A 15,889-nucleotide genomic window follows, 5' to 3' on the forward strand; every position below is an offset into this window, starting at 1 on the left:
CCAGGTCACTTGGAAAGCCATAATAAGGAGCTTCTGGTTTGATCTGTGGGCTGGGTTTCCCACCCCTCTGCCATTTGACCTCTATCATGACCATTTGGAGACAGCTCTTTAAACCAGCAAAACTATTGTTTAATTAATATTCTTCCTTAAATATACCTTTAAAACAAATCAATGTAACAGGAAGGAATTTTTACACCACCACTGTAACAGAAACCAGAGTCACTTGCCAGAAACAGGCAGTAACTGTAAAAATAGTTAATCACTAATATCAAGTCTTAGATGGCACTCACTGAGTGCCAGCCGCTTCCAAACAGCTCCTGCATCTCATTTAGTTCTCACAACATGATGAGGTATGTCCTAGTGATGTGGATTAAGGCTGCCCCAGGTAGAGAAGCCCAAGGTGACCTGGCCTACATGCCAAACTATATGACCCGGTGGATTTTTGTGGTATGAATTAGGGCTGCCCCAGGGAGAGAAGCCCAGGGCATCCTCACCTACATGCCGATCTATATGACCAGATTCGTATCTAAAGTTATATGACCGCACAATAACCAGACCCCATCTGCACTGAAATCACTTAATGACTTTTTGCATCATCTTTTCTTTTTCCAGTAAAAATAAGTCACATACCCATGCCTTATAAATTTAGCCCTAACCCTCAACTCAGGGCAGCAGCATGAGCTCTGACTGCCCATGGGTCCTGTCCCCATGCAGCAGCAGCAACAGCTCTTCACTGCCCATGGGTCCCATCCCCATGCTATTCTGTACTATTCTCTAAATAAAAGAGCACCACTGCCAGACCTTGAGAGTCCAAGAAATCTTTCTTTTGACTCCTCGGCTCACCAACCCCGCATCACTAGCACCACCCCACTGTATGGGAAACTGAGGCACAGAGAGGTTAGGTGACTGTCCTGATCTCACACAGCCAGTAAATGGCACCCGCAGGGTTTGGAGTCATTAGATTTTTCAAGAGCAGTTAAAAAACTGGAATTTACTGCAACACCCTTCCCCACCTGCTCATGCTGCTAAGTGTGGGCTAAGCGCACACACGCACATGCACACGCACACAGCACCAGCTGTACCCTTGGGTTCCCGGCTAGCCTGACTTCTGGGCAGCAAGATGCTGGAGCCAGACCTGGTCTCGCCACCCCAAGGGCTAGCTGGATGTCTTTCTCTTTCAAGCCTGGATTTTACTCTCATCCCCTCACACACAGGAGTCCTCAGCAAGTTCTGAGTGCTCACCTGGAGTCTGGAGGGTGAGCAGGTGAGGCACAACTGTCCTGATGCCTAGAGGGTGGTGACCTGAGACCTCTCCTATGGAGGGAGGCTGGCCGGAAGCGGCATGAGCCAGGATTCACGCAGGACATGGAGACACCCACGGAAAGCAAGGCTACGGGGCGGGCTTGGGCAAGGAAGGGGCACCCTTAGGCCTGGTACTTGGGATGGGGCCCTGGGAGAGTCGCATATAGGGGGCTGCTCTCCCATACCCGCCCTTGGGCCCTTAGCATATAAGGCAACAAAAAGGCAAGGGGACACGGCGCTCCTCTGGTCCCCCACCCTCCACCGTGACAAGGCTTCTTGGTCTTGGCTGGAGGATGGCACCCCAGGGCAAATTGCAGGAGGCGGAGCCTCACCCGCGACAGGGCTGCCTCCACATGGTCTCCACCCTTCGCGCCCTGGACTTCTGCCCTGCTTCATCGGCAGGGGGGCCTGGACACTGGACCCGGCCCGCGGCCCCGCCCTCGCCCGCTCCCCAGGCCCCAGCGGTCTGCCCCGCCCCCACCTCCCCGCGGGCAGCGCCCTCGCACCCCCGCGCCGCGCGGTTGGTCCGCGCCGCCGGGCGGCCGGGCGGGCCCTGGGGCGAGCCGGGTCGGTCCCTTGGCCCCGCGGCCGGCGACAGCAGCCTGGCGGCCGGGCCAGCATGGGGAGGCGCTGCTGGCGGCGGCGCGCGCTGGCGGCCGCGTGTCTGGGCGCCGCGCTCCTGCTCCTGGGCGCCGCGCCCCGCGCCCTGCGCCCTGGTGAGTGCCCGCCGGGCCCCGGGGGTCGCCCTACCCCCCGGCGGCCTGGCCCCTCGACGTGTTAGGGGCACCTGCTGTCTCCTCCTGGGCTGGGGGATAGGGCTGGGTGGGCCCAGAAAGCCTCTCGTTCCTGCCCAGCTCCCAGGAGCGGTGACCGTTCGGGCCTCACAGCGTTTGCCTGGGGCCGAGGGTCAGGGGTGGGCGGCGAGGGCATCGGGCCCAGTGGCGAAGGCAGCCTCATTTACCGCGCCCCCACCCCACCGCCCCCCCGAGCGCCCGAAGCCCCTCCCCGTAAACCGTATGCGCGGGCGTGGGGAAGCTTGACGCTGCTGGGTCCCGACCGTGATCCCCCCGTGCGGGCTGCTCTCTGCCTGGAGGGCGCTGCTCCGCCCTGAAGTTCCCGCCAGAAGGACTGGGGCTCCTTCGCACCTACTTCATGGTCTAGTTGGGGAAACTGAGGCAGACAGTCAGGACTCTGCCTTGCGGCGTACCTGCTCAGGGCCAGGCATGTGCTGAGCCTTCACTTACGGCATCTCCCCATTTCACATAGGAGGAAGCTAAGGTCAGAGAGGCCGAGGGACAGGTGTAGATGGCTAACTTGAGTGCGCAGGCAGTGGCCTGTTCTCCTGACCTCTGGCTGTTAGCCTCTCCCCGGTTTGGGGGGGGGGGGAGGGAGGGGTCTGCACTCTCCTCCCCCGCCCCCTGTGGGCTCTTCGGGAATCCTCGGGGTCCCATCTTTGGAGCCTGAAGACACAGTCCCAGGGAGTAAGGAAGCACACGCAAGATGGCCTGGGACCACGGGGCAGTGGGGCTGGGTGGCCCAAGAGATGAGGCTGAGGAGGCTGTTCTTGGGGTGGCACTCACCCACCCACCTGGGTCTTGTTCGTGAGTGAGGGTCATCCTACAGCCTTACCTGCGAGTGACTGTTCCCTCCGCTCTGAGAGCCTCAGTACTCCCATCTATCAAATGGGCAGCTCAGGGCCTTCCTGACATGCTTCTGGGAGGTGAAGTTATGCAAGAGCAGACAGGAGGGGCTGACCCTGAGCCTCAGGGCGGCAGGGCTCCCTCCTTCCCGGGGAGGGCTGCCTTCTCCTGCCCTGCCTCCAGCTCCTCTTGGCTGCCTCTGGGCTGGAAGCCAGGGTTTGGTTTGGATCCAGGTGAGCAGGGCTTGGGGAAGCCTCCTCAGTCACCCTGTCACTCACATCGTCCCCTCCACCTCTGGGCACAGACGCCCAGACCTGGACGCCTCCCCAAGCCCACAAGAGAGAGCCGCGGTCACTCTTCCACCTTCTGTGTTGGGAAGTGGCTGGCTGGCCATCTGAGGGCGGAGCTCCCAGTTCGTGGTGGGTGCTCCCAGGTCTTAGCTGAGCAGTGTCCCCCGGCACAGTGTGGGCTGTGGTGCTGGTGTCTATGGCCGTGACAGTCTCTGTCTGCCTAGTCATTCATAGACGAATGTTTGCCAGGCCCTGGGACGGGGCAGCACATCGTGGCCCGCAGCCCCGGGGCTCAGCCACTGGTGTGGGGGGACGGAACCCCAGCGCGCCTGGGCCCCCAGGGCGCCTGGGCCCCGGCAGGGGGCGAGTGTGCTCAGGGAGGATCGGTGGAGGTGTGGGCATGTTTGGGTGGCTGCCTGTGAGGCGAGTGTGTGTCTCCGAGGCTCTGGGGGAGAAAGTGTCATCTCCCCCCAACCTGCTCCACCCAGTGTTGAGAGGAGATAAAAATCAAGGCATTGCTCTCCTGTGCTGAGTTCCCTCCCATGGCCCTCTCTCTCCTGCAGACCCAGAAGAGCAGGTGTTCGGGTGGCTCACGTTGCCCTCCCCAGCCTTTGCCCAGGCCGTGCCCTGCCTCAGGGATACCCTTGGCCATGACCCTCCCAGCCAGCAGGCTTGTCTCACCATGTCTGGTCTGGCAGACCCTTCTGGACCCCTGCTTCTGCTCTCCTTAGGCTGGGCTGGGCCTCTTCTCTGAGCTCCCATAGTGCAGCCCCTTTTGCCTCCCAGAGTCCCTTTCTGCTCCTGCTAGGCCCTCAGACCTTTCCCCATGGCCTCTTTGCAGCAATCACAGCTTTGTGGGTGACTTTGGATAAGCAAGGGTTACCTACCCGACCTACCTTGCTGGCTCTTCTCCCTCCCAAGCCAGAGAGGGTGTGTTAACAGGGTCCCTGCAGCACAGGCTGCATGTCTGGAGGAGAGATGGCTGGGTGGAAAGGCCTCTTGCCAGCTATCCTGCCGGAGGTGGATCTTGCTCCAAGGCCTCTGGAAATGGCGTCAGTGGGGCTTCGGCAGCTCTGAGTGTGTCCTGCAGCTGCGGCCTGAGTTGGAAGGGTTGAAGCATGTGGTTCATGGCCTCTAAGGGCCTTTGGCCTGGGAATGGGCCTCCAGAGCCCAGGAGGAATTTCAGCCTCTCTGAATTCCAGGTGGGCGGGTCGGGCACTGTCCCCTCCTCCAAAGCAGAAGGTGTTGCCACAAATTGGGCAGGGGACCCGTGAATGGCTGTCAGCTCAGGCCTGGGGCTCCTGCTGCCCCTTTCCTAGTGGGGAGGTCTGGAGCAGCCCGCCCCAGCACCCTCCAACCCCCAGGACTCCACCAACGCTAACCTAGTGCCCAGGGCCCTGGGGATGAGGAAGATGCAGGGGGAAGGCGGGACAGCTGCCCAGGACGCTGCTGGCCTCAGCACCCCCCTCGCCCCCAGGGTCCCAGTGGCAGGTGCACTGTCACACCCGGCCCCTTCCACCTTTGCTTCCTCTGTGTCCCTGCCTGGGCGACTGTGCTGCTGTGGGACACCATCGACCAGGGATTCGCTGGGCGCCTGCTTGTGCAAGGCGTCTATCTGGGACAGGGAACAAACTGACTAATGTCCCTGTCCTCACCGAGCCAGCATGTCCAATATTAAAAACCCGAGTCTCCATCTGCACCCTCCGCCCCGAGTGGCACACCCAGGGAGAGCCGTGACGCCGCTACCCTAGATCCCCCGGCTGGCCCACAGGGGCCTTCTTGGGGGTGCTGGACCATCCCCACCTCGTTCTGACCCTCCATCCCCTGCCTGGGTTCCCAGGGGCTGAGCATCTTTCCTGACATTGGAAGTCATGGGTGTTTCTCCTCGAGCCAGGCTGGGCCTCTTTCCACTTCCAGGGGACCCTGGGGCTGGTGGTGGGAAGGGAAGGTCTGGAATGACGTTGGGTGGTGGGGTGAGGAGGGCCTGTTCCAGAGGAGCCCCCCTACCCCCCTCCTGGATCGCCGTCCTCCTCTTCCTCTAGGCCACATCCCTTCCCTTAGGGCCCAGCGCTTCTGTCCGGGGTCCGAGGGTGATGTGTGCTAACAGAGACCTTCTCCCCACATCACCCTTCCTGGAGAGTCTCCAGGGGTAAGACCCAGGAAGCCCAGGTGGGCCCTGGCCCCCTCTCCCTGCTCTGCCACCACAGCACCTGGGGGCACAGGCTGCATAGACAGTCATGGCCCCCATGCAGTGTACAGTGTGGTGGCCCTGTGAGCATCCAGCGTTTTTAGTGAAATATTAGTATTTTGGTCCTATGCAGAAAGCCCAGTGACTAGTGGGGAGCTAAGCTGCCAGGGCTGAGGCGGGCTGAGGAGGACTCAGATAGGCCCTTGGAGGGCTCAGCAGGGCTCCTCAGTGCAGAGGTCACGGCCATCGCAGGAGCAGCCAGAGGAGGCCTGGGTAGGCTGATTGTTCCCCAGCTGCCCTGTGTCCACTGCCTCCCACTCAGCCCCTGCAGGCCCCCCGTCTGTAGGCTCTCCTTCAGCACCCCTGCCAGTGGGGCCCCAGTGCCTGACTCTGCACATCCTGACTCCTTCCCCAATCCCAGCCCCTGGTCCCTCTCAGGCAAGTGAGGAATCAGAGATTGGGAGCCCCAAGACAATAGTGTCCCAGCAAGGACAGTCCAACTCAGACCCACTTAAGCCAGATGTTGCTGCCTTCAGGCACAGATGGATCCAGAAGCTCAAACCATGTCTCCAGCTCTAGGTTTGGCCTTTCTCTATGGTGGCTTCACTCTCAGCTCCCCCTCAGCAGAAAGGGGTGGCTCCTTTCCCAGTAGTTCCAGCCAGAGTTCCAAGGATGCATCTCATTGGCCTGGACTGGGTCGCATGGTGCCCACACAGAGCCAGTTGCTGTGGCATAAAGGGATGGACTGCTCTGACTGGCCTGGCCTGCTCACATGCCTATCCCAGCAGCTGTGGGCAGAGGGCAGCCTATCTGAACCACATGGACCAAATGTAGGCAGTTTGCTCCTGGAGGGAAGTCAGGTGGGCTGGCAAAAGGAGACGGAGTGGCTGGTGGGAGCCAAATCAATAGGAGCTCGCCACACTGCTGTCTGTTCTCAGGTCCTGCCTGAGTGTCTGGAGCTCAGAGGCACCTTCCGGGCCTCCAGAGAATCCCGCGAGAAGAGGTAACCTGGCAAGAGCGATGGCTCGCCAGAGCAGTGATTTTGTATAGGAAAAGCTAAGACCAGGAGAAAGGAATTGGCTTGCTCAAGGTCATCCAGCTGGGAAGTGTAGGGGCCAGGATTTAAACCCTAGTTTAAATCCCAAACCCTTATGCTTTCTACTCTACAGGGTGGAGTTATTTGAGTTGGGCTTTGAAGGTGACATAGGAGTTTACCAGATGGGAAAATGAGGAAAGGGAATTGCAGAGAGAGGGAATGGCACAGACAAAAGCAGGGGAAAGTGAAATGGCCTGGTGTATTAAGGGATGTGCTGTGGGCAGAGCTCAGGAGTCATGAGAGGGAGTGGTGGGGTGGAAGCCAGAAAGGTATTCTAAGTTGGGGCCCAGTCTTAAGTGGCCTTGAATGGCAGGCCAGGAGTTAGGGTGCTCTCCCTATAGTCATCGGTCTTTAAGTAAATATCCACTGGCACTAATGAGGTACAGGGTTTATGGGAAACAGGAGAGTCCCCTGCCTTGCAGAGCTGCCCTTGCAGAGGGCAGCCAGGTGTCACCCACACAGAGATGATTTCAGCAGTAATAACCTCTGTGAACACATGAAAAGGAGAGACTGGGAGAGATCCCGGTGTGGAACCTGTTCATTGGAGAGGCCCTCTGTCCGGAGGGGACATTTGAGTTGAGATCTGAACAAGAAGAAGTTTCTATGCCAGAGAGTAAAGATTCCTGGAGGAGCGTCCCGGGCAGAAGGAGCAGTCAGTGCAAAGGCCCTGAGGTAGGAGTACACTTAGTGTGCTCAGTGATCTGCAGGAAGGCCCGTGTGGCTGAAGCTGAGTGAGGACACAGGGAAGTGGGGAGCTGTGCCCAGAGGGGCCCTGGGGAGGAACTGGGATTTGTTGTTAGCCGGTGGGAAGCCATTGGGTTTTAAGATCACTAGGTGGAGCGAGTAGAAATAAGAAGCCTGGCGAGGAGAGGCTGGGACTGCCCTAGGCAGAGTGGATGGGGCTTGCTCCGGGCTGGCTCCCGTGGAGGAGTGGGCGCTCCTGATGGTTCTGGAGGCAGGGCTGAGGGGACTCTACCCAAGAATGGCCCAGTCAGATCAGGGTTCCGTTCCAGATGGTTTGTGGAGGTCAGCGAGTAGAATCTGAATTTTAAATACAAGTGGAGAGAGCTCTATTTCCTCCAAAAAAAATAAGGTGGTATTGGTGTTTACTTGTGAAAGGTTGGTCAACATGTCCCTCCCCAGGCCTGATCGCTGGAGGGAATGTCCCTGACCTGGGGCACACAGGTCACTCCAGAAGGCCAGGTCACGGCGGGGACCAAATGGGGCGGGCTCCCAGCGCAGGCTCGCTGTGGGCGGCGCTGGCTGGGCCTGGCAGCTCCACGTCTGGTCTTGCAACACTATGTCCAGCTAGAACTCATTAACCAGAACCCGTGTGTCGGAATCTCTGCTCATGGAACAGGGGATCACCAAACAGCGTTCCCCCCAAAGTGGTGAAGCACAGGTTGTCCGCTGAGCGACTTGTGCCCTCCCTTGCCAGGGGGCCGAGACTTTCCTTGGAGTGGGCAGGCCTAGGACGATCTGTCGGGTGTCTCTATTTTGTTTCCCTGTGTGGCACATCACCCACTGGCCTGTGAGTGCCGGGAGGATGGGTGGAGTGGGTGCCCAGAGGCAGGACAGCAAGGCTGCATTCATGCTGTCGTCTGGGGTCAGGTCCTGTTTCTGGCCCTTACTTGCTGTGAGGCCTCTGGCACATGTCTTTGCCTCTCTGAGCCTGTTTCCCCATCTCTAAATGGGGATAATGACAGTTTCTATGTGGCAGGACTAAGTGTGTCAGTGTGCTCAAAGCACGGAGCACGGTGCCAGGCGCTGCAATTTGGGGGCCTGGCTGTGTCCCAGGCTCGTCCTGCACTGGTCCCCCACCAGGCCAAAGCCCTGCCCCCTTTCCAACTGCAGTGCTCCCCAGGGCTGCAGGCCCACAGGCAGGAGGCAGCAGGCCACAGGGTGCCGGGTTGGGGCCCACTGGGCTGGGACGGTGCCTGCCCGCCCATCTGGGGCTGCGTGCTTCTGTGGCCTGGGCCCCCGTGGCATGGGCCTTGGGCTCTCCCAGACTGCAGGCAGCTCATCCCCCACTGTAGCCCTCCCCTCAAACCCGGCTGGTCTGCTTCGAGCTATTTCCAAAGTCCGCTGTTTCACTACTGTTATCTTTGTCTGCCTCTCCTGCTCCAGCCTCGGTCCCTGTCATGGTGTGCAGCTGGCTGTCTGGCTGTCTGTGTCTTTGGCAACCCCCAAGTCCCTCACACCCTCCCTCCCACCAGCCTCTCTCCTTTTCTCCCCCTCTGTCTCTGTTTCCTTTTCCAAAGCAGGACCCCCCCCCCCCCCCAGTTTTGCCTGTGGCTGCTCTGGGCTGGCCCAGGCCCCTCCCTGGCCATGACAATGGGGCCTGCCCACCTGGCTCTCCCTGGCCTGTCTGTTCCATAGCGCCCTTGACAGGAGACCTGGGACCTGCAGCCTAATGGAGGGCTGGGGGCAGAGGACATAGGCCAAGAAGGGCTCGGGGTGATGGGAGTGAAGGTTGGAGGATGCCTCAGTGTGGCCAGAGTGGGGGCTGGGCCCCGGGATCCTCCGGGCGCTCCTCTTCTCACCCTCCTAGACCCGTCTGTCCTCATCCGGGGCCGGCCTGCCCATCCCGCCAGACTGTGGGTTGCTCTGACCTGGGCGGTGGGCGGGGGGGGGCCGGGTGAGGGCGGCCAGCCCTGTAATCACTGGCCACAGCTATTCTGGTGTGCCTTCCCTCTCGTCCTCCGCCCACTGGCCCCTGGGGTCTGGTATGGGACCCACTTTCCTGCCGGCTGTGGTCTGGCCAGGAAATGAGAGGCCCTACGCAAGGGCTGATGTTTCCGGAAGGCTGGGCGCCTCCGAGCCGTGGGGCCCTGGGGTAGAGACGGGCCTAGGTTTGCTTCAGTGTCACTGGGGACTCCTCCTGCCCCCATGGTGGGCACCAGCCCTTCCTCAATCCCCAGGGGGGGCCCTGAGGGGATGTGGTCACCGGGTGACCTCGGAGCCTCCACCTTCCCAGGCTGCCCTGCTCCCGGCCGTGAGCGGTGCTGGGCTACAGGGCGGCCAGCAGCTCCTGGCAGCTGCTGCTGCACTTAGGCCAGTGATGGTGGCCAGACTCCCTGGCTCCCAGGCTGGGGCCTCCCCACACTTCAAGGGGCCAGCCAACATTGCTGCCCTCTCCTGTCAGCTTATTTTCTGATGACAGTTGTGTCCCAGGGACACCATGTCCAGCTGCCAGGAAGGCCACCGTGGTTCCCACAGAGCTCCCTGGGTCCGAGTTTGGAGACAGAGGTTCAAGTCCAGGACCACTGACGAACCCCAAGACACAAGCAGGCCCTGTGCCCCCAGGGCCTCAGCCTCCTCCATATGCCCCCGTCCCAGGAGAGCCCTGCTCTTGTCTGGGTGATAATGGAGTGGGAGGGTCCCTGAGGCTGCCAGAGGTGTGGCAGGGGAACCTGGGTGGGGCTTCAGGTGCACACAGAGGGTCTGGAGGCCAGGACAAGGCCAGTCTGGCTGCCGTTCGTTCATTCACTCATTGAACCGACCTCTGTTTATGGAGCAGAGCCGTGTGCACCCTGCTCTACCCATCAGGCATTGCTCTGGGGCCGCTGTTCTCCAAGCGCGCTCCCCACCAGCGGCCTCAGCATCACCTGGGACTGTTGGAAATGCAGATTCTCGGGCCCCACTCCAGACGTCCTGGGCCAGAACCTCTGGGTGTGGGGCTGGGTAATCTGTGTTTTAAGAGGCCCCCGTGCACACAAAAGTTCCAGAACCACTGTTCATGGTCAATTTGCCAACAAATCCGCTCTTCAAATTTTCCAAGTTTATTTGTGGGCCACAAACTTGTCTTAAGGAAAACTCTTGAATCTTCAACGAATATATTCTTTTTGGCAGCATTTTAAAGATTCTTCATTTTGTTGAAAGCCAACGGTCACGGAAACATTCTTTTTTCTTATGAATATATTCATTTCTCATATGTTCCTGAATCCTTGAAGATATTCTTATGAATATTCAATACTCTTATGAATTCAAGAATATATTAAGATAGTCGTGGGAGCCGGCCTGGTAGCATAGTGGTTAAGTTTGTGTGCTCCGCTTTGGCGGCCTGGGGTTCACAGGTTCGGATTCGAGGCGCGGACTAGCACCGCTCATCAAGCCACGCTGTGGCAACGTCCCATAAAATAGGAGAAGACTGGCTCAGATGTTAGCTCAGCAACAGTCTTCCTCACACACACACACACAAAAGATAGCCATTGCATGTATTTAAATTGGCAAACTAGATTTGTATAAAATGTTCTTGGATATATTCTGTTTTATGATCAATATTTTTATTTGTTTTTATTGAGAGAGAATTCTCATTCCATAAAATTCCCTTTTTAAAAGTGTACAATTCAGTAGTTTTTAGCATATTCAAAAGTTGTGCTGTGTCACCACTGTATAATTCCAGGACATTAGCCATTAGCAGTCACTCCCCATTTCCCCAGTTCCCCCCCTCCCCGCCCCTGGCAATCACTAATCTACTTTCTGTCTCTATGGATTTGCCTATTCTGGACATTTATGTAGATGGAATCAAACAATATGTGGCCTTTTGTGTCTGGTTTCTTTCACTTATATAATGTTACAAGGTTCAGTCACATTGTAGCATGTGTCAGTACCTCATTCCTGTTCATGGCTGAATAATATTCCATTGTATGGCTATGCCAGATAGTGTTTATCTTTTCATCAGTTGATGGACATTTGGGTTGTTTCCACTTTTTGGTTATTATAAATAATGCTGACAGGAACATTTATGCATAGGTTTTTGTGTGAATGTGTTTTCAGTTGTCCTGGGCATATAACCTAGGAGTGGAGTTGCTGGATCATATGATAATTCTGTAATTAACTTTTTTTTCAATTTTTTTATTGTGGCAAAATACACATAACACAAAGCTTACCATCTTAGTCATTTTTAATTGTATAGTCAAGTAGTAGCAAATCCATTCATAGTGCAGCCATCACCACCATCCATCACCATAACTTCTCATCTTCTAAAACTAAAACTCTGAACCCATTAAACACTGAGTCCTCATTCCGCCCTCCCCCAGCCCTGGCAAGGACCATTCTGCCTTCTGTCCCTATAAATCTGACTACTCTAGGGAACTCACATAAGTGAGATCATACAGTATTTGTCTTTTTGTGACTGGCTTATTTCACTTAGCATAATGTCCTCAAGATTCATCCATGTTGTAGCATGTGTCGGAATTTCCTTTCTTTTTGAGGCTGAATAATATTTCATTGTCTGAATAGACCACATTTTGCTCATCTGTTCATCCACTGGTGGACACTTGGGTTGCTTCCATGACTTAGGTATTGTGAATAATGCTGCTATGAACATGGGTGTACAAATATCTTTTTGAGACCCTGCTTTCAATTCCTTTGGGTATATACCCTGAAATGGAATTGCTGCATTATACAGTAATTCTAGGTTTAATTTTTTGAGGAGCCTCTGTACTGTTTTCCACAGCAGCTGCACCATCTTACATTCCCACCAAAACTGCACAAGGGTTTCAATTTCTCCACATCTTCACCAACACTTGTTTTCTGGTTTTTTTGACAGTAGCCATAATAATGGGTATGAGATAATATCTCATTGTAATTTTGATTTGCATTTCCCTAACGATTAGTGATGTTGAATATCTTTTCCTGTGCTTATTGGCCATCTGTATATCTTCTTTGGAGAAATATCCATCCAAGTCCTTTGCCCATTTTTGAATTGGGGTTTGTTTTTCTGTTGTTGAGTTTTAGGAGTTCTCTGTATTTTCCTTATCAGATACATGATATGCAAATATTTTATCCCATTCTGTGGGTTACCTTTTTACTCTATGGATAGTGTCTTTTGATGCACAATTTAAAAAAATTTTCGTGAGTCCAATTTATCTATTTTTTCCTTTGTTACCTGTGCCTTTGGTCACATCCAAGAAATCACTGCCAAATCCAATGTTATGAAGCTTTTGTTGTATGTTTTCTTCTAAGAATTTTATTGTTTTTACTACAATGAGGTATCACCTCCCTCTGGTCAGAATGGCTATAATTAACAAGACAGGAAACAACAAATGTTGGAGAGGATGTGGAGAGAAGGGAACTGTTGTATACTGCTGGTGGGAGTGCAAACTGGTGCAGCCACTCTGGAAAGCAGTATGGAGTATCCTCAGAAAATTAAGAATAGATCTACCATATGATCCAGCTATCCCACTGCTGGGTATTTATCCAAAGAACTTGAAAACGCAAAGGCATAAAGATACTTGCACCCCTATGTTCATTGCAGCATTATACACAATAGCCAAGACTTGGAAGCAACCTAGGTGCCCATCAAGGGATGAATGGATAAAGAAGATGTGGTATTCATACACAATGGAATACTACTCAGCCATAAGAAATGATGAAATCCGGCCATTCATGACAACATGGATGGACCTTGAGGGTATTATGCTGAGTGAAATAAGTCAGAGAGAGAAAGTCAAATACCGTGTGATCTCACTCATAAGTAGAAGATAAAAACAACGACAAACAAATACATAGCATTGGAGATTGGATTGGTGGTTACCATATGGGAAGTTGGGGAGGGCAAAAGGGGTGATTAGGCTCACATGTGAGGTGACGGACTATAATTAGTTTTTGGGTGGTGAACATGATGTAATCTACACAGAATTCGAAATCTATTATGATGTACATCCAAAAGCTATATAAGTTATAATCCAATGTTACTGCAATTAAAAATAAATAAATAACATAAAATAAAAGAATTTTTATTGTTTTTAGTATTACATTTAGGTCTTTGATCCATTTCAAGTTAATTTTTTTTGTATATGGTGTGAGGTAAGGGTCCAACCTCATTATTTTGCATGTGATTATTCAGTTTTCCCAGCACCATTTGTTGGAAAGACTGTCCTTCCCCATTGAATGGTCTTGGCACTGTGGTCAAAAATCATTTGACCTTGTATATAAGGGTTTATCTCTGGGCTCTCTATTTTATTCCATTGGTATACACGTTTGTCTTTATGCCAGTCCCACACTGTTTTGTTTACTGTAGCTTTGTAGTAAGTATTGAAATCAGGAAGTGTGAGTTGTCCAGTTTTGGTCTTTTTTAAGAATGTTTTGGCTATTTGAGGTCCATTGAGATTCCATATGAATTTTAGGATGGGATTTTCTACTTCTGCAAAATGTCACTGGGACTTTTTGTAGGGATTCCATTGACCCTGTAAATTGTTTTGAGTAGTATTGACAATTTAATAATAATTGACAATTTAATAACATTTAAGTGTTCCAATCCATGAACACAGAATGTGTTTCCATTTATTTATATCTTCTTTAATTTCTTTCAACAATGTTTTCTAGTTTTAATTGCACCAGTCTTTCGTCTCCTTGGTTAAGTTAATTTCTAGGTATTTCCCTCTTTTTGATGGTATTATAAATGGAATTGTTTTTGTAATTTCCTTTCCAGATTGTTCATGTTTGTGTATGGATACGCAACTGATTTTTTGCGTGTTGGCTCTGTATCCTGCTACTTTGGGGAACTCACGTATTAGATCTAACAGTTGTTTCTGTGGAATCTTTAGGGTTTTCTACATATAAGATCATATTATCTGCAAACAGAGGTAATTCTAATTCTTCCTTTCCAGTTTGGATGCCTTTTATTTGTTTTTCTTGCCTAATTGCTCTGACTAGAACTTCCGGTACTATGTTGAATAGAAGTGGTGAAAGCGAGTGTTCTTGCTTTATTCCTGATCATACAGGAAAAGCTTTCAGTCTTTCACCATTGAGTATGATGTTTATTGTAGGTTTTTCATATACAGCTTATGTTATGTTGAGGTATTTTCCGTCTGTTCCTTGTTTTTTGAGTGTTTATATCATGAAAGTATGTTGAATTTTGTCAAGTGCTTTTTGGGCATCAGTTGAGATGATCAAGTGGGGTTTTTTTCCTTCATTCTGTTAATGTGGTATATTACACTAATTTATCTTCATATGTTGAAACATCTTTGCCTTCCAGGAATAAATCCCACTTTGGTCATGGTGAGTAGTCCTTTTAATATGCTGCTAAATTTGGTTTTCTAGAATTTTGTGGAAGATTTTTGCATCAATGTTCATACAAGATACTGGTTTGTAGTTTTATTTTCTTGTAGCGTCTTTCTCTGGCTTTTTAAAAAACCAGGTTTATGCTGACCATACAGAACGAGTTAGGAAATGTTCCCTCCTCTTCAATTTTTGGAAAAGTTTGAGAAAGATTAGTATTAGTTCTTCTTTAAATGTTTGATAGAATTCACCAGTGAACCGTCAGGTCCAGGGCTTTTATTTGTCAGGAGATTTTGATCACTCATTCCATCTCCTTACCGGTCATAGGTCTGTCAGATTGTCTATTTCTTCATGATCTAACGTTGGTCGTTCTTGTGTTTCTAGGAATTTGTCCGTTTCATCTAGTTATCCAGTGTGCTGGCATACACTTGTTCACTGTGCTCTCTTATAATCCTTTTTATTTCTGTAGAGTCCCTAGTAATGCCCCCACTTTCATTTCTTCTCCCTCCTTCTGTTCTTAGTCCATCTAGCTAAACTTTGTCAATTTTGTTGATCTTTTCAAAGAACTTTTGGTTTCATTAATTTTCCCTATTTTTCTATTCTTTATTTCTCTCTTCTCTAATCTTTATTATTTCCTTCCTTCTGCTAGCTTTGGTTTAGTTTTTTATTCTTTTTCTAGCTCCTTCAGTTGTAAAGTTAGGTTGTTGATTTGAGATGTTCCTTGTTTTTTTAATGTGTTTATACCTCTGGATTTCCCCCTTAGCCTCCACTTCTGCTGTGTCCTGTAAGTTTGTGTATGTTGTGTTTTCATTTTCATTTATCTCCCAGTATTTTCTGATTTTCCTTGTGATGTATTCTTAGATCCAGTGGTTGTTTAAAACTGTGTTCTTAATTTCCACAAATTTGTGAATTTTCTAGTTTCCCTCATTATTGATTTCTAGCTTCATCCTGTTGTGGTCAGAGAAGAGATTTTATATATCTATATTTTTAAATCTATTGAGGATTAATTTGTGGCCTAATATATAATCTATCCTGGAAAATGTCCCACGTGTAGTAGACAAGAATGTAACTGCTGCTGTTGTTGGATAGAATGTTCTGTATAAGTCTGTTTGATCTGGTTGGTCTGTTGTGTTGTTTAACTCCTCTATTTCTTTACTCATCTTCTGTCTGGTTGTTAGTACTACCCCTTATTGTGAGTGGTGTACTGAAGTCTCTAACTATTATTGTAGAACTTTATATTTCTCTCTTCTATTCTCTTAGTTAAAAAAAATCATTTTATGAGGTCATAATGGCTTAGAACACTGAAATTTCAGGTGTAAATTATTATATATCAGTTTCGGTATAGACTGCATGATGCTCACCACCA

At 51.7% G+C, this 15,889-nt stretch overlaps 2 protein-coding genes across 6 annotated transcripts in view; one reads left to right on the forward strand and one right to left on the reverse strand.

The window, feature by feature from the left end:
- UROC1 (urocanate hydratase 1) overlaps positions 1-4,425 on the reverse strand; it is a 52,590-nt gene extending 48,165 nt beyond the window's left edge. For 2 of the 5 annotated variants that reach the window (XM_070576436.1, XM_070576432.1), the window contains exon 1: positions 4,129-4,425. The gene's annotated coding sequence lies outside the window, so the exon portion shown is untranslated. Of the gene's footprint in view, positions 1-2,509; positions 2,634-2,931; positions 3,451-4,128 lie in introns of those variants that run through there. The other 3 variants (XM_070576433.1, XM_070576437.1, XM_070576434.1) reach the window with 3 other exon arrangements.
- Positions 1,808-15,889, forward strand: part of CHST13 (carbohydrate sulfotransferase 13) — a 30,526-nt gene continuing 16,444 nt past the window's right edge. Inside the window, exon 1 of the mRNA XM_070576439.1 lies at positions 1,808-2,018. Coding sequence (XP_070432540.1) covers positions 1,922-2,018 — 97 coding nt within the window. The 5' untranslated portion in view covers positions 1,808-1,921. The remainder of the gene's footprint in view (positions 2,019-15,889) is intronic.

This window comes from Equus przewalskii, chromosome 15 (genome assembly GCF_037783145.1).
Source record: "Equus przewalskii isolate Varuska chromosome 15, EquPr2, whole genome shotgun sequence".
Taxonomy (NCBI): Eukaryota; Metazoa; Chordata; class Mammalia; order Perissodactyla; family Equidae; genus Equus; species Equus przewalskii.